Source organism: Oncorhynchus tshawytscha, linkage group LG22, assembly GCF_018296145.1.
Source record: "Oncorhynchus tshawytscha isolate Ot180627B linkage group LG22, Otsh_v2.0, whole genome shotgun sequence".
Classification (NCBI taxonomy): Eukaryota; Metazoa; Chordata; class Actinopteri; order Salmoniformes; family Salmonidae; genus Oncorhynchus; species Oncorhynchus tshawytscha.
Window position 1 is genome coordinate 39,116,709 of NC_056450.1, and position 25,790 is coordinate 39,142,498.

A 25,790-nucleotide genomic window follows, 5' to 3' on the forward strand; every position below is an offset into this window, starting at 1 on the left:
ATGGATGGAATGTTGGTTGGGTGGGTGGATGGTTGGGCTGATGGATGGTTGGGTGGGTGGGTGGATGGAATGTTGGGTGGGTGGGTGGGTGGGTGGATGGATGGTTGGGTGGGTGGGTGGATGGAATGTTGGATGGGTGGTTGAGTGGGTGGGTGGATGGTTGGGTGGATGGTTATAGTTGGGTGGGTAGGTGTGTGTGTGGGTGGATTAATGTTTGGGTGGGTGTGTGGAAGATGGGCGGGACAGTGAGAGGCCATGAGGGTCACTGGCAGATGTAGGACACAGTCGCCAAACAACCTAACACTGACCAGAACTGACAGTGCAGCACAAGGACTGCTACAGAGCTGAAACCAGGACAGCTACCACAGATCCACTGCGAGGAAGCGTTTTCATATAGAGTATGTGACAGGTTGAATGAAGCTTCCCGTTAAAGGCCTAAAACCCACTTCATATTTTATACAGTCGTCACACTCCATACTCCTTACTCCATATTTCATGGTCATTCATCTTAATTCATACATGTTCTGTCAAGGGTTGACAATAAGAGGCAGACCACCTTGTCTCCTTCGGGCAGAGACTCACCCAGTGGAGAATTTATATCATTGCATATCTATCAATCAAACCGATTCGCAGGAAGACTGGTGGTTCTAGAAATGGTAATTAGGGCTGTGACAGTCATGAAATGTTGGATCATGATAATTGGCAAGCCAAATGACTGCAGTCTCCGTTCGAATAGGAAAAAAAAAACGTTAAAAGAATGAATCATTTGGATGCACATTTTTGGGGTGTTGCACATGTTCTCTATTTCCTCCTGACTGCATGTGCTGCCATAGAAATGGAACGAATAGAACAGCATCACATTCAAATGTGTGGACTGGCGAGTTGTCACTCGTTAAAACAGCCACAAAGCTAATAACCCTGCCTATTTCTACAATTTCTCTTTTTAAAATATCATTTTAAACCTAACCTTAACCCTAACCACACTGCTTACCTAAAGCCTAACCCTAACCTTAAATTAAGACGAAAATGCTCATTTTTGTTTTCATTAATTTTTACAATATGCCTGTGCTATCTAGTTGAAACTGGACTGGTAGCCATTGTAAGTGTACCCATAGGAGCAAAGCAGGAAATAAAAGCAGGAAGTAAAAGCAGGACATAAAAGCAGGAAGTGTACTCATCAATATGTGCTGTGATTTGTTGATTCAACCCAACTGACATTACAAAAAATACAATCCATTGCATGAACCACATCAGTTAACATCATTTGAATGAACATTCTACATTACCATGGAAATGATTGCATCACAATACCAGGCAGCCATTGTGAGTGTACCCATGAGTTTACCAGTCAAATTGCCAGGGTTAGAGGTTCCAAGCCCATTTTATTAATGGTTTGCTACATGGTGGGGCTGGCACAATGGTTATGTATGGAAGAGCGTCATGAAAATAAAATAATTGTCATAAACGTACAAAAATGTATTAGGGAACGAACAGCTGACTGAAGACAGGAATTGAGTTGGTTTCTGCGATAACATGGCCCCTCAACAACGTGATCAAACTTTGTTGACGCTTGCTGAAACAAGCTACTGCATAAACATTGCAACCTCATGTCACTGGCTGCTTTATGTGAATCTAACAGCAGCTAGGTGTCAGGAGCACGGGTGCTAGCTATAACGTAAATAATCAGTCACAATCATCAGTGGGCGTTGAGTGGTGGTGGAGAGGCTTGCTCTCCTCTCTGTGAAACAACTCTGAAGGTGAGTCTGTGTCTGACAGACAGGCAGAGCATTACTGTTGGCAGCAAGCGTCCCAAATGGCACCCTATTCCCTATGTAGTGCACTACTTTGACCAGTGCCCGTAGGGTGTAGTGCAATATATAAAGGGAACAGGGTGTCTCCGACAGCCAGGCAGCCACAACAGAACAGGAGGGAGTACATGTTTGACCAGTGCATGTAGGGTGTAGTGCAATATATAAAGGGAACAGGGTGTCTCCAACAGCCAGGCAGCCCCAACAGAACAGGAGGGAGTACATGTTTGACCAGTGCACTATATAGACATTATCGTGCCATTTGAGAAACACATAAAGACATACTTAAAACAGTAATAGGTTTCATTTAGGGTCTTATACATGTCATTTTATCTTTGATCACATGCCACCTATCACCAATATTTTTTCACACATCACCAATCATAAATTACAGCTCATGGGTTTCTCAGAAACCAATGTGTAAACACTGGCCCAAATCAAACAGACAACTACTATCATTCCTTGTGGACATGCGCAGCTCTACAATCATTCTGTCATAAACGTACAAAAATGTATTAGGGAACGAACAGCTGACTGAAGACAGGAATTGAGTTGGTTTCTGCGATAACATGGCCCCTCAACAACGTGATCAAACTTTGTTGACGCTTGCTGAAACAAGCTACTGCATAAACATTGCAACCTCATGTCACTGGCTGCTTTATGTGAATCTAACAGCAGCTAGGTGTCAGGAGCATGGGTGCTAGCTATAACGTAAATAATCAGTCACAATCATCAGTGGGCGCACACACACACACACACACACACAAAACACACACACACACACCTCAATACAGAAATGTTCTATTTGATCCAGGGGCACCCTACTACTATGACTGACTCTGTGAAACAACACATTTCACTGCGCCTATCCGGTGTGTGTCACAGTAAAACATGTATCGTTTTTGTATTACTTTCCCTCACAATGAAAAAAAAAAGGATATTACAAAACTGGAAAGGATCTTCCATACTGGATCTCCATACTGGAACAAGGATCTCCATACTGGAACAAGGATCTCCATACTGGATCTCCGTACTGGAACAAGGATCTCCATACTGGATCTCCTTACTGGAACAAGGATCTCCATACTGGAACAAGGATCTCCATACTGGATCTCCGTACTGGAACAAGGATCTCCATACTGGATCTCCGTACTGGAACAAGGATCTCCATACTGGATCTCCGTACTGGAACAAGGATCTCCGTACTGGAACAAGGATCTCCATACTGGATCTCCGTACTGGAACAAGGATCTCCGTACTGGAACAAGGATCTCCATACTGGATCTCCGTACTGGAACAAGGATCTCTGTACTGGAACAAGGATCTCCATACTGGATCTCCGTACTGGAACAAGGATCTCCATACTGGATCTCCGTACTGGAACAAGGATCTCCATACTGCATTGGCTCAATCTGTTAACTGACCACTTCCCTTAACAGACACAATCGTACTACGACACCTGGTCCCCCTTCCTTCACTTCTAGGATGTCAACTGATACTGCCCTCCCCTAAATATGTCAAAATAAACTATTGTACTAAATCTGTTTTACTGTTATTATCATTATTATTATTGTTATTATTACAATTACATTTTTACAAGGTAACTATGCAATGTGATGATGCAATCTCCCCACCACCATTGTCATGTTTTGTTTGTCTTGTATCTTCTAAGTTGTATTCCCCTAAAAAAATAATAAATAAATTATAATTCTATAACCCTGCCTGCCTGCCTGCCTGTGTCTAAAGTACATGTTCACAAGACATGAAATATATCTCATCTCCTCTCACTAAAGAGTTCAACGGGTATTTCTCAAATCTGTCAGATTCAACACAAAGTGCGCTCCCGAGTGGCGCAGAAGTCTAGGTCACTGCATCTCAGTGCTAAGAGGCTTAACTGCAGCTCCTGGTTCGAATTCAGGCTGGGAGTACCCATATGACGGAGATGGCGGAGATCTTTGTGGGCTATACTCAGCCTTGTCTCAGGATGGTAAGTTGGTGGTTGAAGGTATCCCTCTAGTGGTGTGGGGGCTGTGCTTTGGCAAAGTGGGTGGGGTTATATCCTTCCTGTTTGGCCCTGTCCGGGGGTGTCCTCGGATGGGGCCACAGTGTCTCCTGACCCCTCCTGTCTCAGCCTCCAGTATTTATGCTGCAGTAGTTTGTGTCGGGGGGCTGGGGTCAGTTTGTTATATCTGGAGTACTTCTCCTGTCCTATTCGGTGTCCTGTGTGAATCTAAGTGTGCGTTCTCTAATTCTCTCCTCCTCTCTTTCTTTCTCTCTCTCGGAGGACCTGAGCCCTAGGACCATGCCCCAGGACTACCTGACATGATGACTCCTTGCTGTCCCCAGTCCACCTGGCCATGCTGCTGCTCCAGTTTCAACTTCCATCTGACTGTGCTGCTGCTCCAGTTTCAACTGTTCTGCCTTATTATTATTCGACCATGCTGGTCATTTATGAACATTTGAACATCTTGGCCATGTTCTGTTATAATCTCCACCCGGCACAGCCAGAAGAGGACTGGCCACCCCACATAGCCTGGTTCCTCTCTAGGTTTCTTCCTAGGTTTTGGCCTTTCTAGGGAGTTTTTCCTAGCCACCGTGCTTCTACACCTGCATTGCTTGCTGTTTGGGGTTTTAGGCTGGGTTTCTGTACAGCACTTTGAGATATCAGCTGATGTACGAAGGGCTATATAAATAAATTTGATTTGATTTGATTTGATATGACAGTTGGCCCAGTGTCGTCTGGCTTAGGCCGTCATGGTAAATAAGAATTTGTTCTTAACTGACTTGCCTAGTAGAATAAAAAAGTGAATTGGAGATTATGCAATGCCTTTGAAGGACAGTAGAAGTTGTCCTTCTGACTTGAGCCTAGTTGCCATGTTTCTGAATTTTGAAATACTGTAATGAAGGGCCTCCCGGGTGGCGCAGTGGTTAAGGGCGCTGTACTGCAGCGCCAGCTGTGCCACCAGAGACTGGGTTCGCGCCCAGGCTCTGTCGTAACCGGCCACGACCGGGAGGTCCATGGGGCAATGCACAATTGGCCTAGCGTTGTCCGGGTTAGGGGGGGGCTTGGCCGGTAGGGAGGGCTTGGCCGGGCGCAGTGCGCGCTAACCAAGGTTGCCAGGTGCACAGTGTTTCCTCCGACACATTGGTGCGGCTGGCTTCCGGGTTGGATGCGCGCTGTGTTAAGAAGCAGTGCGGCTTGGTTGGGTTGTGAATCGGAGGACGCATGACTTTCAACCTTCGTCTCTCCCGAGCCCCTACAGCAGTTGTAGCGATGAGACAAGATAGTAGCTACTAACAATTGGATACCACGAAATGGGGGAGAAAAAGGGGTAAAATTACAAGAACAAAAACAACAAAAAATACTGTATACTGTATACTTCTGGACCAACTCACCCTCCTTTGATGTAGTCCAGGAAGGTGTGTTCTGACTCCACCGTGAAAGACAGCAAAGTCACCTGGGTAAAGATGACATTCAAAACAGTTACCCAAGTGGTGAAAATAATTTCACCACTTAGGTAATCAACAAACATTATTTATTTACCCAATTAAACAATTGTTCTCAACAGTAGTGTCACCAGGGTAAAAAAAATACATTCAAAACAGTTTTCTTTTCTGAAGGTCGCTTACCCACTTAGGTAATCAACACCAAAACAAATTATTTACCAACCACATCAGTACTCAACATAATCCCAAATTACCTATTGAAATATTAAACACATTAATCGTTAACCCCAGGGCCCGAAGGCTAACAAAACCAACTGCCACCCAGGAATGATTCATCTAGGTAGAAGGAGTTTGTTTGATATCAGAGCGGCGCAAGCGCACACACACACAAACACACACAAACACACACACACAAACAAACAGATCCATCCATCTCAATGAGTTATGAGAGCAACATGATTGATGACTTGCTCTGTGATTTTAATCATCTAGCCACAGTCATCCTATTGAGGCTCTGCATCCCAAACGGTGTGCGTTTGCCCAGGCAATAATAACAATTCACTGTCTCCTAAACATCAGCCACTGCCTGGGCATGGCAGCCACTCAGTCACTGAAACTGTAGGACAACGGGACGTGTGGAAGAGGACTGATTGGACAACAAAACACGGAGGACTGATTGGACAACAAAACACAGAGGAAGAGTGAAGTTGCAGCAACTCAGGCACTGATTGGACAACAGGACATGGAGGAGGAGTGAAGAAGCAGCAACTCAGTCACTGATAGGACGATAGGACACTGATAGGACAAAACACCACCAGGTGGTGAAGGTAGGAAACAACAATCTCCACTCCGCTGATCCTAAACACTGGGGCCCCACAAGGGCGCGTTCTCAGCCCTCTCCTGTACTCCCTGTTCACCCACAACTGCGTGGCCATGTACGCCTCCACCTCAATCATCAAGTTTGCAGACGACACTACAGTGGTAGGCTTGATTACCAACAACGACGAGAAGGCCTACAAGGAGGAGGTGAGGGCACCTCGGAGTGTGGTGTCAGGAAAATAACCTCTTACTCAATGTCAGCAAAACAAAAGAAATGATTGTGGACTTCAGGAAACAGCAGAGGGAGCAGCCCCCCTATCCACATCGACTGGACAGCAGTGGAGAAGGTGGAAAGTTTTAAGTTCCTCATTGTACATATCACCGACATACTGAAATGGTCCACGCACACTCTTCAACCTCAGGAATCTGGAAAAATGTGGCTTGTCACCAAAAACCCTCACTAACTTTTACAGATGCACAACAGAACATCCTGTCGGGTTGCAGGTGTAGAGTAGGTGTGATGGAGAGCATCCTGTCGGGTTGCAGGTGTAGAGTAGGTGTGATGGAGAGCATCCTGTCGGGTTGCAGGTGTAGAGTAGGTGTGATGGAGAGCATCCTGTCGGGTTGCAGGTGTAGAGTAGGTGTGATGGAGAGCATCCTGTCGGGTTGCAGGTGTAGAGTAGGTGTGATGGAGTGCATCCTGTCGGGTTGTATCACCGCCTGGTACAGTAACTGCTCCTTCCACAACCGCAGGGCTCTCCAGAGGATAGTGAGGTCTGCACAACGGATCACCGGGGGCAAACTACCTGCCCTCCAGGACACCTGCAGCACCCAATGTCATAGGAAAGCTCATAAAGATCATCAAGGACAATAACCACCCGAGCCACTGCCTGTTCACCCTACTCCAATCCAGAAAGCAAGGTCAGTACAGGTGCATCAGAGCTGGGACCGAGAGATTGAAAAACAGCTTCTATCTCAAGGCCATCCGATTGTTAAACAGCCATCACTAACACAGAGAGGCTGCTGCCTACCTACAGACTTGATATCATTGGCCACTTAAATAAATGGAACACTAGTCACTATTTAATAATGCTACTTTAAGAATGTCTACATATCTCGCATTACTCATTTCATATGTATATACTGTATACTGCATCCTTCACTATATATTCTTTACTATATATTGCATCTTAGCCGCTCTGTCACTGCTCATCCATATATTTTATACTTACATATTCTCATCCCATTCCTTTACTAGATTGTGTGCATTAGGTTTTGAGGTGGAATTTGTTAGATATTATCTGTTAGATACTGCTGCACTGTCGGATCTAGAAGCACAAGCATTTCACTACACTCGCAATAACATCTGCTAACCATGTGTACGTGACCAATAACATCTGATTTAATTTGACATGTGGAGGAGGAGTTAAGAAGCAGCAATTCAGTCACTGATAGGACAACAAGACATGTGGAGGAGGAGTTAAGAAGCAGCAACTCAGTCACTGATAGGACAACAAGACATGTGGAGGAGGAGTTAAGAAGCAGCAACTCAGTCACTGATAGGACAACAAGACATATGGAGGAGGAGTTAAGAAGCAGCAACTCAGTCACTGATAGGACAACAAGACATGTGGAGGAGGAGTTAAGAAGCAGCAACTCAGTCACTGATAGGACAACAAGACATATGGAGGAGGAGTTAAGAAGCAGCAACTCAGTCACTGATAGGACAACAAGACATGCGGAGGAGGAGTTAAGAAGCAGCAACTCAGTCACTGAAAGGACAGTTATCATCTCTAAAGACTCTCACCAATTAACTTTATTTGAGGCCATTACAACTTATTTCTCTTCTAGTGATGTTCATTTAGCCTGGTCCCAGATCTGTTTGTGTTTAGTATTGCATGCCAAACATCACAATGGTCCGTAGGAGTTAGATAGACAGCACATGCAGATCTGGGACCAGGCTAATGTTTATTATCTGGACCATAACAAAACAAAGTATCTATCTTGTCTAGGAATCAAACAATTAGCTACAGAAATGAAACCATTGCAATCCTCGTACTACAAACATAACAGTCATTAATGAACACAACAAACAGAGATGATGGGGAAGAAATATCCAGTCGCACCAGGTAAGAAGACATTTTAACCTGGTGTTTTTTTACAACAACAAAATGTTGTACTGACTCACCGTCCCAGAGTTGATGTATCTCTTCTTCTTGAACTTCTTCTTGGCGTTCACCACCTAGGATTCCACAGGCACAACATGAACATACATGATAATAATATCACGTAAAAAATGATCCCATTAAATGTCTCCATTCCTCTGGGCCAATAAAGAACATCAGGTGTTTAATTTTACCTTTATTTAACCAGGCAAGTCAGTTAAGAACAAATTCCGAACGACACGTGTCAATATACATGTGTAAACACACACACACACACACACACACACACACACACACACACACACACACACACACACACACACACACACACACACACACACACACACACACACACACACACACACACACACACACACACACACACAACACACACACAACACACACACACACACACACACACACACACACACAGCGAGAAAATGAACTGATTGCAGATGAGGGTGGGGAAGAGAGGTGATGTCTGATAGACTATAACATATCTGAGATCCTTATTGTGTATTCAGCACCTGAGGCCACAGGAAGATGTGTATGATGCAGCAGCTGGTCATAAGAGGATCAAGGTTATGTGAAACATCCCCAGCGCTCATTCTACAGGATCCACACATGGAAACACATGGCGCATGAAGTGCTGAATATCAAGTCAAAGGTAGCATTCCCTTCCCCTGTCTCCATCTGCTCCTTCCACTCCCTCGTCTCTCCCCCAGGGCCTCTATCCTCTCTGTCACGACGTTGTGGTTCTCCTCCAGGCCTATCTATACTCTTGGTCACAGTGCCAAGGTTCTTCCCAATTCTTCTCTACTCTATTTGTCACAGTGTCGTGGTTTTCCCCCATTCCTCTCTATCCTCTCTGTCACAGTGTTGTGGTTCTCCTCCAGGCCTCTCTAGCCTCTTTGTCACAGTGTTGTGGTTCTCCTCCAGGCCTCTCTATCCTCTTTGTCACAGTGTTGTGGTTCTGCTCTAGGCCTCTCTATCCTCTTTGTCACAGTGTTGTGGTTCTTCCCCATTCCTCTCTATCCTGTCTGTCACGGTGTTGTGGTTCTCCCCCAGGCATCTCTATCCTGTCTGTCACGGTGTTGTGGTTCTCCTCCAGGCATCTCTATCCTCTCTGTCATGGTGTTGTGGTTCTCATCCAGGCATCTCTATCCTCTCTGTCACGATATTGTGACATCTATATCACTGTGTCAGGGTTCTTTTCCTGGCCTGGCAAAACAAAATAGCCAAATAGCATTCAAGTTTGCTCCGTTTTTTTGTTGATTCTTTCCAATGTGTCAAGTATTTATCTTTTTGTTTTCTCATGATTTGGTTGGGTCTAATTGTGTTGCTGTCCTGGGGCTCTGTGTTGTCTATTTGTGTTTGTGAACAGAGCTTTGTTATGGAATGTTTGGGAATCACTTCCTTTTAGGTGGTTGTAGAATTTAACAAATATTTTCTGTATTTTGATAAATAGCGGGTATTGGCCTAATTCTGCTCTGCATGCATTATTTTGGGTTTTACGTTGTACACAGAGGATATTTTTGCAGAATTCTCCATGCAGAATCTCAATTTGGTGTTTGTCCCATTTTGTGAATTATTGGTTGGTGAGCAGACCCCAAACCTCACAACCATAAAGGGCAATGGTTTCTATAACTGATTTTTGACAGATCTTAATTGGTATGTCACATTGTTTGTTCCTTTTGATGGCATAGAAGGCCCTTCTTGCCTTGTCTCTCAGATTGATCACAGCTTTGCAGAAGCTACCTATGGTGCTGCGGTTTAGGCTGGGGTATGTATAGTTTTTTGTGGGCTCTACGGCAATGGAGTCTAGATGGAATTTGTATTTGTGGTCCTGGCAACTGGACCATTTTTGGAACACCATTATTTTTTAAATCTTCCTGAGATTTAATGTCAGTGCCCAGGTCTGGCATAATTTGTGCAGAAGATCTAGGTGCTGCTGTAGGCCCTCCTTAGTTGGGGACAGAAGCACCAGATCCTCAGCAAACAGTAGACATTTGACTTCAGATTCTAGTAGAGTGAGGCCGGGTGCTGCAGACTGTTCTAGTGCCCTCGCCAATTCATTGATATATATGTTGAAGAGGGTGGGGCTTAAGCTGCATCCCTGTCTCACCCCGTGGCCCCGTGGAAAGAAATGTGTGTTTTTTGGCAATTTTAACTGCACAGTTGTTGTTTGTGTACATAGATTTTATAATGTTGTATGTTTTTCCCCCAACACCACTTTCCATAAATTTGTAAAAGCCGACCCTCATGCCAAAATAAGTGAAAAGCTTTTTTGAAATCAAAAAAGTATGAAAAGACCGTGCCTCTTTTTTTTGGTTTGTTTCTTTGTCATTTAGGGTGTGCAAGGTGAATACGTGGTGTGTCGTACAGTAATTCTCTTGCTCCCTTCCCCTAGTGGTTAGAGCGTTGGGCCAGTAACCGAAAGGTTGTTTGATCGAATCCCCGAACTGACAAAGTAATAATCTGTCGTTCTGCCCCCTGAGCAAGGCAGTTAACCCACTGTTCCCCTGGAGCCGAAGACGTGGATGTCGATTATGGCAGCCCCCCGCACCTCTCTGATTCAGAGGGGTTGGGTTAAATGGGGAAGACACATTTCAGTTGAAAGCATTCAGTTGTACAACTGACTATGTATCCCCCATTTCCCCTTTCCAATGTCAGGACTTAATGTAACGCGCCAACAGTTTTAATTATCAGGGACCAGCAGTAGACTCAGAGGGCCAATGACTATTATCCTTATATTCACTTCACTGTACAGTACCATATTCCCTATATAGGGCACTACTTTTGACCTGGGCCAATAAGGATCTGTTCAAAAGTAGTGCACTATGTAGGTTACATAATATGTAACCTAAGTACGGCTAATACCCATGCAAGGGTGTGGGAGGGAAGTGTAGTCTAGGCCTGGCTCTCTAGCACTGAACTGTAACTTTTCATCTCCTTCTAATCCCTTACATCATCCACTAGGATGTCCAGGTTGCTATATTAGCATAGCCAAACTCAGTGGGGTTCAGTGTGAACCAGGGGAAGTTATGCTAATGCTAGCATAAGGTTGAGTAGACACTAGCACTAATGCTAATATTGTAGTCCTGTAATATACTGTATGTCTCCTAACTGATTTGCAGAGATATTATGTCAGAATTGCGCTTGCTATTCTCCTTCCTCCTACAAGGGCCTGTGGTCTATTTGATATGTTTTTTTTTGCTCACATTGTATATAGACTTGTTTATACTGTATTATTGACTGTATATTTGTTTTACTCCATGTGTAACTCTGTGTCGTTGTATCTGTCGAACTGCTTTGCTTTATCTTGGCCAGGTCGCAATTGTAAATGAGAACTTGTTCTCAACTTGCCTACCTGGTTAAATAAAGGTAAAATAAATAAAAATAAAAATGTTTTTGGTTTGGTTTATTATGTTATTCTCTGTTTTATCTGTATGCCTTTGGGAGACAAATTGGGTGAGTGCCCTGCCTCCCACCCTCCCTTCCTCTCCACTCACCTCGTACACATTGAACTGGCTCTGGCCCCGGGACAGGTCTCGGTAGCTGGTGGTGAATTCACCGATGAAGTCATGGCTGGAAGGTAAAGTACACCACAACAACAAAATGTCAGACTGTGTACATAGACATTCCCTCTGGGGTGTAGAAATTTAGAAATATGATGGATGTATTGTGTATTTGCCTCAAAAGAGCAGGAATTAAGCTGCTGAAACACATAACAGTGTTGTAGCAGTGAAACATGACAGTGTTGTAGCAGTGAAACATAACAGTGTTGTAGCAGTGAAACATAACAGTGTTGTAGCAGTGAAACATGACAGTGTTGTAGCAGTGAAACATGACAGTGTTGTAGCAGTGAAACATAACAGTGTTGTAGCAGTGAAACATGACAGTGTTGTAGCAGTGAAACATAACAGTGTTGTAGCAGTGAAACATAACAGTGTTGTAGCAGTGAAACATGACAGTGTTGTAGCAGTGAAACATGACAGTGTTGTAGCAGTGAAACATGACAGTGTTGTAGCAGTGAAACATAACAGTGTTGTAGCAGTGAAACATGACAGTGTTGTAGCAGTGAAACATAACAGTGTTGTAGCAGTGAAACATAACAGTGTTGTAGCAGTGAAACATGACAGTGTTGTAGCAGTGAAACATGACAGTGTTGTAGCAGTGAAACATAACAGTGTTGTAGCAGTGAAACATAACAGTGTTGTAGCAGTGAAACATGACAGTGTTGTAGCAGTGAAACATAACAGTGTTGTAGCAGTGAAACATAACAGTGTTGTAGCAGTGAAACATGACAGTGTTGTCCTGGTGCTTTATCTTGTATAACATGATGAGGAAATCATTATTCTGCCATTCATGCATAAATCATTTCTCGTCTGGAAACGAATCAAGTGGAAACATTATTGAGTGTGGGGTGTGTGGGGGTGTGGAGGTGTGTGGGGGTGTGTGGGGGTGTGTGGAGGTGTGGGGGTGTGTGGGGGTGTGTGGGGGTGTAGGTGTGTGGGGGTTTTGGGGGGGTGTGGGGGCGTGGGGGGTGTGTGTGGGGGTGGGGGTGTGTGGGGGGTGGGGGTGTGTGGGGGTGGGTGTGTGTGTGGGGGTGGGGGTGTGTGGAGGTGTGTGGGGGTGTGTGGGGGTGTGTGGAGGTGTGGGGGTGTGTGGGGGTGTGTGGGGGTGTAGGTGTGTGGGGGTTTGTGGGGGGGGGGGTGTGTGTGGGGGTGGGTGTGTGTGGGGGTGTGGGGGTGTGTGGGGGTGGGTGTGTGTGTGGGTGTGGGGGTGTGTGGGGGTGTGTGTATGGGGTGGGGGTCTGTAGTGTCCTTACCTTCCATCTCTGTCCCAGTCGTACACCTCTGCCTTGATTGTCCTGAAAAAGAAAACACACCGAAGGATGAGGAATGTGTGTGTGTGTTAGTGTGTGTATATCTGTGTATGTGTGTTAGTGTGTGCATATCTGTGTGTGTGTGTTAGTGTGTGCATATCTGTGTGTGTGTGTTAGTGTGTGCATATCTGTGTGTGTGTGTTAGTGTGTGTATATCTGTGTGTGTGTGTGTTAGTGTGTGTATATCTGTGTGTGTGTGTTAGTGTGTGCATATCTGTGTGTGTGTGTTAGTGTGTGCATATCTGTGTGTGTGTGTTAGTGTGTGTATATCTGTGTGTGTGTGTTAGTGTGTGCATATCTGTGTGTGTGTGTTAGTGTGTGTATATCTGTGTGTGTGTGTTAGTGTGTGCATATCTGTGTGTGTGTGTTAGTGTGTGCATATATGTGTGTGTGTGTGTTAGTGTGTGCATATCTGTGTGTGTGTGTTAGTGTGTGTATATCTGTGTGTGTGTGTTAGTGTGTGTATATCTGTGTGTGTGTGTTAGTGTGTGTATATCTGTGTGTGTGTGTTAGTGTGTGTATATCTGTGTGTGTGTGTGTGTTAGTGTGTGTATATCTGTGTGTGTGTGTTAGTGTGTGCATATCTGTGTGTGTGTGTTAGTGTGTGTATATCTGTGTGTGTGTGTTAGTGTGTGTATATCTGTGTGTGTGTGTTAGTGTGTGCATATCTGTGTGTGTGTGTTAGTGTGTGCATATCTGTGTGTGTGTGTTAGTGTGTGCATATCTGTGTGTGTTAGTGTGTGCATATCTGTGTGTGTGTTCGTGTTTGTGTATCTGTGTGTGTGTCAGTGTGTGTATATCTGTGTATGTGTGTTAGTGTTTGTGTATCTGTGTGTGTGTTAGTGTGTGTGTGTATCTGTGTGTGTGTTAGTGTGTGTATATCTGTGTGTGTGTTAGTGTTTGTGTATCTGTGTGTGTGTTAGTGTGTGTATATCTGTGTGTGTTAGTGTTTGTGTATCTGTGTGTGTGTTAGTGTGTGTATATCTGTGTGTGTGTTAGTGTTTGTGTATCTGTGTGTGTGTTAGTGTGTGTATATCTGTGTGTGTGTTAGTGTTTGTGTATCTGTGTGTGTGTGTGTGTGTTAGTGTGTGCATATCTGTGTGTGTGTTAGTGTTTGTGTATCTGTGTGTGTGTTAGTGTTTGTGTATATCTGTGTGTGTGTTAGTGTTTGTGTATCTGTGTGTGTGTGTTAGTGTGTATATCTGTGTGTGTGTTAGTGTTTGTGTATCTGTGTGTGTGTTAGTGTGTGTATATCTGTGTGTTTGTTAGTGTGTGTATATCTGTGTGTGTGTTAGTGTGTGTATATCTGTGTGTGTGTTAGTGTGTGTATATCTGTGTGTGTGTTAGTGTGTGTATATCTGTGTGTGTGTTAGTGTGTGTTAGTTCATATATCTACTTTCACTGGACCTCCCCCAGAGTCCTTCAGAGCAGGATTCTGGAATTCTCAAAAAGCTTCAATAGAATGAGTTTTTAGAATTTAAAGGGCCAATCTGAGATTCAGACAACAACAATGTGGCTTCTTGTTTGGTAAACTGCTGAGTGATGGGGCTGGATAAATTAGATTTTGGATTGTGATGGAGTAAGACCGCTGAACTAAGCTCATGAGGCATTTATAAGTTATATTCTTCAATAATAATAAAAGTTTAAAAAAAATAGATGTACCAATCAATTCTAGATAGCCCCTTTAAAATGCCTGAGAGCTGGACTCTTAAAAGACTCTGAGTTTGGTTTCCATAGCAGTGAGACTGGCCATTAAAGCTCATTACGCATTTAGTAAGTGATAATTAAATTGATCTTAGCCAGAGCAGTTCACATAACACCCTTGAGACAAATGTTTGTGTGATTGCACATGAAAAGGTTTCAAAAGAGCATTTAAAGGGAGATGGAATTAAAACCAAACCAATCATCTCATCAACAGAATTTAAAATTTTTTAATGAAAAAAAAGATGAGTAGATTTAAAAACCACATTAGCTAATTACATACTTTGAAAATAATAATCAAAGAAACCAATTAAGTTTGAAATGGCATATAGGATTGGAACAGACTCCTTTGTAATTACAATGAATGTGAAGTTTAAATTGAACTTGTGTTAGACATAACTGCTGCAACACGTTGTGAACAAAACACTGAGTAAGTGCACTTCACAAAAATGGATGACAGACTTTAAATCACAATTTAATGGAAAATGAATTTGTGAGTGCAGAAGGAAGTTTCTATCGGAGGAAATAGAGATATAATAGAATGAGTTTCCAAAACTTTTGGGGTGAGTTATTTCCCTCCTCCCACCTGCCAAAGGTAGACAACAACCCCCTAAGGGGGGAACACATCATGATGATAAGAGTTCCCAAAATAAGTAGGAAGAAGTGGAGAACCCAAAATAAGCCCTCTGTGCCCTAGTCAAAGTAGTGCATTTGGGATGCAACTACTGCCTGGAAGACAGACACATCCTCTCCTCCTCCACATCACTCAGACACATATCATATGGGTTTACCCCACAGGCCCTGACAATCAACTATCATCGCCCAAACCAGGAGGGAGAAAACACTCTGCTTCAGTCTTAACCTGCCAACCCTGTCTGAATGTACACTGAGAGAGAGAGAAAGAGAGAGAGAGGGCGGAGCATGTGAGAGAGCGAGGGAGAGCGAGGGAGAGAGGAGAGCAGGAGAGACAGCAAGAGAGAGAGAGAAGGAGAGGGAGGGAGGAGAGAGGGGGAGAGAGGGAGAACGGGAGGGAGAGAGTGAGACGGAAATAGAGAGAGAGACGGAAATAGAGAGAGAGACGGAAAGAGATAAAGAGATGGAAAGAGAGAGAGATGGAAAGAAAGAGAGAGACTGAAAGAGAGAGAGGAGAGAGAGAGAGAGAGAGAGAGAGAGAAAGAGAGAGGGCGAGAGAGACAGAGAGGGGGACAGAGAGAGAGAGAGACAGAGAGAGAGACCCCTGTCCTAACCCTTTGATAGACTTGAGATTAGGCTAGTATCCCTGATGATTCCCTACTGAAGCCAGTTAAAGTCAATTTGATCTCATTTCCCTTCTATGTCAATGTTGAAACCAAGGTGAAACGGAAAACCATCACTACTCAATAATGTGTATTACACAGTGACTACATAACAGCATTACACAGTGACTACATAACAGCATTACACAGTGACTACATAACAGCATTACACAGTGACTACATAACAGCATTACACAGTGACTACATAACACAGCATTACACAGTGACTACATTGCACAGTGACTACATAACAGCATTACACAGTGACTACATAACACAGCATTACACAGTGACTACATAACAGCATTACACAGTGACTACATAACACAGCATTACACAGTGACTACATAACAGCATTACAAAGTGACTACATAACAGCATTACACAGTGACTACATAACAGCATTACACAGTGACTACATAACACAGCATTACACAGTGACTACATAACACAGCATTACACAGTGTTGCATAGTGTGACTACATTGCATTACACAGTGACTACATTACAGCATTACACAGTGACTACATAACACAGCATTACACAGTGTTGCATAGTGTTACACAGGCGTATAAACACTGTTTACTGCATTTAGGAGAAGCAATAACACAGGACTGCCAAAAGAACACCAATCAAAATATATTTCCTCACAGGAAATCTATTGTGTAATCTATACTCTCCCCTGCTCGATGCAGTATCTGAAGACGATCCCTCCCCACATCTCTCTCAAGGTCTCTGTCTTCGCAATGTTCATATTCAACCATAGAAATATAATTACTAGAACGGTCATCCTCATTAATACCCATGATGGTGTAGTCAAATTGCTTTTTGGTCCAATGGGTTTCCCTCTCTAATTCTATTTCTATGGTTTCAACCCCTACAGTCCAACTATCTTGGTCAATTAGCTTCAGCAGGGTGGTGAGGTGAGCAAACAGACAGCTACATTGAGAGGAGGCTAGCGGCTGATTACAGACTCCTGTGGTGTGGGAGAGGCTCTGATAGGGCCTGGGCTGAGGTGTGGGCTGTCGAAGCATCACGCACGCACGCACACACACACACACACACACACACACACACACACACACACACACACACACACACACACACACACACACACACACACACACACACACACACACACATACACACATACACATACATACACATATACATATACATAAACATACACATATACATAAACATATACACACACACTGCAGGTGTCCACTACAGGAGTAACACCTACACACTCTCTCTCTCTCTCTCTCTCTCTCTCTCTCTCTCTCTCTGCCTCACTCTCTCTCCCTCCCATGCCTAGCCCTCCCCCTCTCTATCTCTGAACCTTCACTACTTCTTCCTTTCCCCACCATAACTCTCTCTCTCTCCTCTCTCTCTCTCTCTCTCCTCTCTCTCCCAATCTCTCTCTCTCTCTCTTTCCCTCCCTCTGTCTCTCTCTCTCTACCCATCTCTCTCTTTCTCTCTTTCCCTCCCTCTGTCTCTCTCCCTCCCAATCGCTCTCTCCCCATCTCTCTCTTTCTCTCTTTCCCTCCCTCTGTCTCTGTCTCTCCCTCTCTCTCTTTCTCTCTCTCCCTCTCTCGCTCTCTCTCTCTCTTTCCCTCCCTCTGTCTCTCCCTCTCCCTCTCTCCCTGCTCTCCTGGGGATCCAGAGAAGATACTGTAAGAGAAAAATTACACCCTACTCCCTATATGTAACGCACTACTTGTGACCATGGCTCTGATGAAAAGTAGTGCACTACACAGGCAATAGGGTGCCATTTTGGACGTAGTCTCAGGTAGAAGCAGCCAATCAGAGCCTTATCTGGAACGCTGTTGCCAACCGTGGACAGATCAATGAGCAGCCAAACTCCAGCAGGGCATTTAGAGATAGACGGTGTATTTACTCTGCGGTTGAGGCACAGATAAAATAACAGTAAAAAATCAATGGAGTCTAAATTCGCTGAGGCCAGACCGTTTGGAAACGGTTATGCCACATATCAAAATTGCGCCTTCACACCAGTTCTCACAGAATAAACGAAGCCGCTCTGTGTGTGTGTGTGTGTGTGTTATAGTGTGGGTGTGTGTTATAGTGAGTGTGTTATAGTGAGTGTACAATATCCTACCTGTCAAAGTCCTGCCACACTGGGTTCAGAGTGTGTGTTATTGTATGTGTGTGTGTGTGTTAAAGTGTGTGTGTGTTATAGTGTGGGTGTGTGTTATAGTGAGTGTGTTATAGTGAGTGTACAATATCCTACCTGTCAAAGTCCTGCCACACTGGGTTCAGAGTGTGTGTTATTGTATGTGTGTGTGTGTGTTAAAGTGTGTGTGTGTGTGTGTGTACAATATCCTACCTGTCAAAGTCCTGCCACACTGGGTTCAGAGTGTGTGTTATTGTATGTGTGTGTGTGTTATAGTGTGGGTGTGTTATAGTGTGTGTGTGTGTTATAGTGTGTGTGTGTGTTATAGTGTGTGTATAACAGTACCTATCGAAGTCTCCATTGCAGAGTGCTCTGACAGGGATGGAGATGGCCTGCCAAACTGGGTTCAAAGTGTTCTTCACAACCTCTGTCTTGTGGCAAATAGTACACCTGGACAGAGACACATATGGACACAGAGGAATTAATTACAGTGCTCTGGCAACAACTTTCACTTCCTATTACCTAATATCTTCCCACAAGAACATTTGTGATTCTAGCTACATGCAAGACCTTAAAATAACTTTTAATATACTTTACTATCAGATGCACAGCTGAAAATATACGTCCTGCAGTGCTACCTATAAATCCTCTCTTTAGTTGGTGGTAGGACTGTGTCAGTGCCTCTGTCTGTGTATCAGTTGATTTTAAGACCATTTGTGTCTCTTGTCCTCTCATCTCACTATCTCTCTGTCTCTCATTCTCTTCATCTCTCACTCTCTTCATCTTTCCATCTCTTCATCTCTCACTCTCTTCATCTCTCTATCTGTCTCTCTCTCTCCATCTCTCCATCACACTCTCTCACTCTCTTCATATCTCCATCTCTCTATCTGTCTCTCACTCTCTCCATCTCTCCATCTCTTAATCTCTCCATCACACTGTCTCTCACTCTCTCCATCTCACTGTCTCTCACTCTCTCCATCTCTCCATCTCTTCATCTCTCTATCTGTCTCTCTCTCTCCATCTCTCCATCACACTGTCTCTCACTCTCTCCATCTTTCCATCTCTTCATCTCTCCATCTCTCTCTCTCCATATCTCCATCACTCACTCTCTCTCTCCCTCTTCATCTTTCTATCTCTCTCTCTCCATCTCTCCATCACTCACTCTCTCTCTCCATCTCTCTCTCTCTTCATCTTTCCATCTCTCCATCTATCTCTCTCTCTCCCCATCTCTCCATCACACTCTCTCCATCTCTCTCTCTCTCTCTCTCTCCCCATCACACTGTCTCTCACTCTCTCCATCTCTCTCTCTCTCTCCCTCTCTCCCCAGCTCTCCATCACACTGTCTCTCACTCTCTTCATCTCTCCATCTCTTCATCTCTCTATCTGTCTCGCTCTCTCCATCTCTCCATCACACTGTCTCTCACTTTCTTCATCTCTCTATCTGTCTCTCTCTCTCCATCTCTCCATCACACTGTCTCTCACTCTATTCATCTCTTCATCTCTCTCTTCATCTCTTCATTTCTCTCCCCATCTTCTCTCTCTCTCTCTCTCTCTCTCTCACTCTCTCTTAATCTCTCCATCATTTGATCTGATAGCTTAGCCCTCATGTACTGTATCTCTTCGATAAGATATTAGATCCAGAAAACAAACAGTAAAACAAATCAAACATGTAAATGACTTACGTCCCATCTTCATTACTCCTATAGAACACCATAAAGGGGTCTGACTTCCCAAAGAAGTCCTTCTTGTCCAACTTGTGGGCACAGAACTGCATGGTGGCAACTTCCTGGAGGGGAAAGAGGGATGGAGAGAGAGAGAGAGAGATAGAGAGAGGGAGGGAGATATGGAAAGACATAGGGAGAGATATGGAGGGACAGAGGGAGAGAGGGACAGAGAGAGAGAGGGACAGAGAGAGAGAGGGACACAGAGAGAGAGGGACACAGAGAGAGAGAGGGACAGAGAGAGAGGGACAGAGAGAAAGGGACAGAGAGAGAGAGGGACATAGAGAGAGAGGGACAGAGAGAGAGAGAGAGAGAGAGAGAGAGAGAGAGAGAGGGAGAGAGGGACAGAGATAGAGAGGGACAGAGACAGAGAGAGGGGGAAATATGGAAAGACAGATGGAGAGAGAGAGGGACAGAGAGAGAGAGAGAGAGAGAGAGAGAGAGAGAGGGAGATGGAAAGTGAAAAAGAGGGGACAGTACATAGTAAATCCCCAATAGGATGACCGGCTTCCTGTTTGCTATCTGTTGTGTTTTTAATACGGTGCCTTGTGCCGCAATATAAAAGCACTGAATCACCAAATAAACCCAAGGCATGGTCTGCATCCTGATAAGCAACACATCACAGCAGCACCGTACACAGCCAGTGAGCCCTGATTCTCAAATCCTAATGAAAGAACATATATATATTAATAATCATTACTTTATTCATGTTCTGGCATTCAAAACATGAAGTCTCGAAAAGCAAAGTTAAAAATGTTATGTGCAACCTTGTGAATATAGAGCTAAATAAATTGCTTAAGAGTCCATACAAAACGGGGCTGTAAAATGAAATGGGGTTTAGCTAGAAAATGAGCTGTATCCAAGTGTGTGTAGAGGAAGTGATGGAGTTTTTATTTATTTTTAGTTCAGCTAATGACACATTAGACACCTGGTGTTGTTTTCACAATCACACTCATGCAGTCAGCATTTCACTGCTCATGCACCGCCTGAATGGAGTCAATGGCTTAGGATTCCCGATAGTACCCAAATACCTATGTAATTCACTACTTTTGCCCAAGGCCCATAGGGAAACCAACACCTGGTCTAAAAGTAGTGCACTGACGAAATAGTTGGAACAGCCAGAAGAGTAAAGGCTGTTGGAACAACCAGAGATGTTAAGGATGTTGGAACAGCCAGAAGAGTTAAGGCTGTTGGAACAGCCAGACGAGTTAGGGATGTTGGAACAGCCAGAAGAGTTAGGGATGTTGGAACAGCCAGACGAGTAAAGGCTGTTGGAACAGCCAGAAGAGTAAAGACTGTTGGAACATCCAGAAGAGTAAAGGCTGTTGGAACAGCTGTTGGAACAGCCAGAAGAGTTAAGGATGTTGGAACAGCCAGAAGAATAAAGGCTGTTGGAACAGGCAGAAGAGTCAAGGCTGTTGGAACAGCCAGAAGAGTAAAGGCTGTTGGAACAGCCAGAAGAGTAAAGGCTGTTGGAACAGCCAGAAGAGTAAAGGCTGTTGGAACAGCCAGAAGAGTAAAGGCTGTTGGAACAGCCAGAAGAGTAAAGGCTGTTGGAACAGCCAGAAGGGTAAAGGCTGTTGGAACAGCCAGAAGAGTAAAGGCTGTTGGAACAGCCAGAGAAGTTAAGGCTGTTGGAACAGCCAGAAGAGGTAAGGCTGTTGGAACATCCAGAAGAGTAAAGGCCGTTGGAACAGCCAGAAGAGTAAAGGCTGTTGGAACAGCCAGAAGAGTAAAGGCTGTTGGAACAGCCAGAAGAGTAAAGGCTGTTGGAACAGCCAGAAGAGTAAAGGCTGTTGGAACAGCCAGAAGAGTAAAGGCTGTTGGAACAGCCAGAAGGGTAAAGGCTGTTGGAACAGCCAGAAGAGTAAAGGCTGTTGGAACAGCCAGAGAAGTTAAGGCTGTTGGAACAGCCAGAAGAGGTAAGGCTGTTGGAACATCCAGAAGAGTAAAGGCCGTTGGAACAGCCAGAAGAGTAAAGGCTGTTGGAACAGCCAGAAGAGTAAAGGCTGTTGGAACAGCCAGAAGAGTAAAGGCTGTTGGAACAGCCAGAAGAGTAAAGGCTGTTGGAACAGCCAGAGGAGTAAAGGCTGTTGGAACAGCCAGAAGAGATAAGGCCGTTGGAACAGCCAGAAGAGTAAAGGCTGTTGGAACAGCCAGAGGAGTTAAGGCTGTTGGAACAGCTGCAGAATATCTACAATTATACATTGTAGATAACAGTCAAGACATCAAAACTGTGAAATAACACATATGGAAACATGTAGTAACCAAAAAAAAGTGTGAAACAAATCAAAATATATTTTATATTTTGGAAATATATTTTTATATTTAAATATATTTTATATTTTGGAGTGCTGCTTCAGATGACCTGGCCTCCACAATCCCCCGACCTCAACCCAATTGAGATGGTTTGGGATGAGTTGGACCGAAGGTGAAGAAAAAGCAAGAAGTGCTCAACATATTTGGGAACTCCTTCAAGACTGTTGGAAAAGCATTACAGATGAAGCTGGTTGAGAGAATGCCAAGAGTGTTCAAAGCTGTCAAGGCAAAGGGTGGCTACTTTGAAGAATCACAAATATAAAATATATTTTGATTCAGGTTTTTTTTTTGGTAAGGGAAAATCAAGTCTGAAATGTAAAAGTGAAAATTACAAACGTCAGACACGGACACCACACAGACAAGGACACAGACACGTTCTATGTTCATCACTCTCTCTGTCTGCAACCCTTTTAGTGCATTGAGCTTGAGGGTTGGAGGTACGTGTTCTGTTGGCTAGAGGATACCAGGTACCGTACATAAGTGCCTCTGAATTGCAGTACAGTATAGTATAATACAGCATAGTAGAGTACAGTACAGTATAATACAGCATAGTAGAGTACAGTACAGTATAGTATAATACATTATAGTACAGCATAGTAGAGTAGAGTACAGTATAGTATAATACAGCAGAGCAGAGTATCGTATAATACAGTACAGTATGATACTTTATAGTATCGTATAATACAGTTTAATATAGTATAGTATGTACAGTATAACACAGTATAGTACAGCACAGTATAGTGCAATACATTATACAATATACAATATAATGTATAGTATAATACAGTACATTATAGTATGATACTGTATAGTATAGTCTAGTATACTGCACTACAGTATAGTATGACAGTATAATATGGTATATAGTACAGTATATACAGTATAGTATAATACAGTATAATATAGTATAGTACAATATAGTATAATACAGTTTAGCATAGTACTGAATAGTGTAATTAAGCAATAAGGCACAAGGGGGTGTGATATATGGCCAATATACCACGGCTAAGGGCTGTTCTTACGCGCGACGCATCGCAGAGTGCCTGGACACATCCCTTAGACGTGGTATATTGGCCATATAAACCCCCGAGGCGCCTTATTGCTATTATAAACTGGCTACCAATGTAATTAGAGCAGTAAAAATACATGTTTTGTCATATCCGTGGTATACGGTCTGATATACTCCGGCTGTCTGCCAATCAGCATTCAGGGCTAGAACCACCCAGTTTATAATACAGTATAGTAAAGTGTAATACAGTATAGTATAATACAGTATATTGCAGTAAAGTACAGTATAGTATATTATAATGCATTATATCAAGGCATTGTTGACTACTAGTTTCTGATTAGCTTGAAGGGCATTCTAGAGCATGCATTATTTCCCTATAACACACGGTATGTCAACACGGCAGAATTCATTCAGTTCATTCTTACATGTTCAATGTTTGAGCTACTTTTGAAAGTAAAAGTCGAATTGAAAACATTACTGTTGGAATAAATGTTCATAATAGCAAGCTAGACCTGATGGTTTGGTAAACTAAACTAGCAAGTCTGTTTGTTTGGTTACCAAGGCAACTGTACTGCAACTATCTTCTAAACCTACAGGCTACTTCAGTGGATGTTGAACACATTTCTACCTGCAGTATAATATAGTATAATACAGTATAATATAGTATAGCACAGTATAGTATAATACAGTATAATATAGTATAGTACAGTATCGTTTAATACAACAGTATAATATAGTATAGTACAGTACGGTATAATATAGTATGGTACAGTATAGTTCAATACAGTATAATATAGTATAGTACATTATAGTATAGTACAGTACAGTATAATATAGTATGGTACAGCATAGTTTAATACAGTACAGTATAATATAGTATAGTGCAGTATAGTTTAATACAGTATAATATAGTATAGTACAGTATAGTTTAATACAGTACAGTATAATATAGTATAGTACATTATAGTATAGTACAGTACAGTATAATATAGTATGGTACAGTATAGTTTAATACAGTATAATATAGTATAGTACAGTATAGTATAATACAGTATAATATAGTATGGTACAGTATAGTTTAATACAGTACAGTATAATATAGTATAGTGCAGTATAGTTTAATACAGTATAATATAGTATAGTACAGTATAGTTTAATACAGTACAGTATAATATAGTATAGTACATTATAGTATAGTACAGTACAATATAGTATGGTACAGTATAGTTTAATACAGTATAATATATTGTATAGTACAGTATAGTTTAATACAGTACAGTATAATATAGTATAGTACATTATAGTATAGTACAGTACAATATAGTATGGTACAGTATAGTTTAATACAGTGTAATATAGTATAGTACAGTATAGTATAATACAGTATAATATAGTTTAGTACAGTATAGTTTAATACAGTATAATATAGTATAGTACATTATAGTATAGTACAGTACAGTATAATATAGTATGGTACAGCATAGTTCAATACAGTATACTATAGTATAGTACATTATAGTATAGTACAGTATAGTATAATACAGTATAATATAGTTTAGTACAGTCTAGTTTAATACTGTATAATATAGTATAGTACAGTATAGTATAATACAGTACAGTATAATATAGTATAGTACAGTATAATACAGAATAATATAGCATAGTACATTATAGTATAATACAGCACAGTATATAGTATAGTACAGTATAGTTTAATACAGTATACTATAGTATAGTACAGTATAATACAGTATAATATAGTTTAGTACAGTATAGTTTAATACTGTATAATATAGTATAGTACAGCATGGTATAATACAGCACAGTATAATATATTATAGTACAGCATAGTTCAATACAGTATAATATATTATAGTACAGTATAGTTTAATACAGTATAATATAGTATAGTACAGTATAGTTTAATACAGTACAGTATAATATAGTATAGTGCAGTATAGTTTAATACAGTATAATATAGTATAGTACAGTATAGTTAATACAGTACAGTATAATATAGTATAGTACATTATAGTATAGTACAGTACAGTATAATATAGTATGGTACAGCATAGTTCAATACAGTATACTATAGTATAGTACAGTATAGTTTAATACAGTATACTATAGTATAGTACAGTATAATATAGTTTAGTACAGTATAGTTTAATACAGTATAATATAGTTTAGTACAGCATAGTTCAATACAGTATACTATAGTATAGTACAGTATAGTTTAATACAGTACAGTATAATATAGTATAGTGCAGTATAGTTTAATACAGTATAATATAGTATAGTGCAGTATAGTTTAATACAGTACAGTATAATATAGTATAGGGCAGTATAGTTTAATACAGTATAATATAGTATAGTACAGTATAGTTTAATACAGTATAATATAGTACAGTATAGTGTAATACAGTACAGTATAATATAATATAGTGCAGTATAGTTTAATACAGTATAATATAGTATAGTACA

At 42.2% G+C, this 25,790-nt stretch overlaps 1 protein-coding gene across 2 annotated transcripts in view; it reads right to left on the reverse strand.

Moving 5' to 3' along the window:
• LOC121840472 (copine-5-like) overlaps positions 1 to 25,790 on the reverse strand; it is a 216,012-nt gene that overhangs the window by 38,896 nt on the left and 151,326 nt on the right. For both annotated transcript variants that reach the window (XM_042304214.1, XM_042304213.1), the window contains 6 exons: positions 19,940 to 20,043; positions 18,603 to 18,707; positions 13,071 to 13,112; positions 11,752 to 11,827; positions 8,263 to 8,316; positions 5,205 to 5,266 (listed from right to left, as the gene is read on the reverse strand). In XM_042304214.1, coding sequence (XP_042160148.1) covers positions 5,205 to 5,266; positions 8,263 to 8,316; positions 11,752 to 11,827; positions 13,071 to 13,112; positions 18,603 to 18,707; positions 19,940 to 20,043 — 443 coding nt within the window. The remainder of the gene's footprint in view (positions 1 to 5,204; positions 5,267 to 8,262; positions 8,317 to 11,751; positions 11,828 to 13,070; positions 13,113 to 18,602; positions 18,708 to 19,939; positions 20,044 to 25,790) is intronic.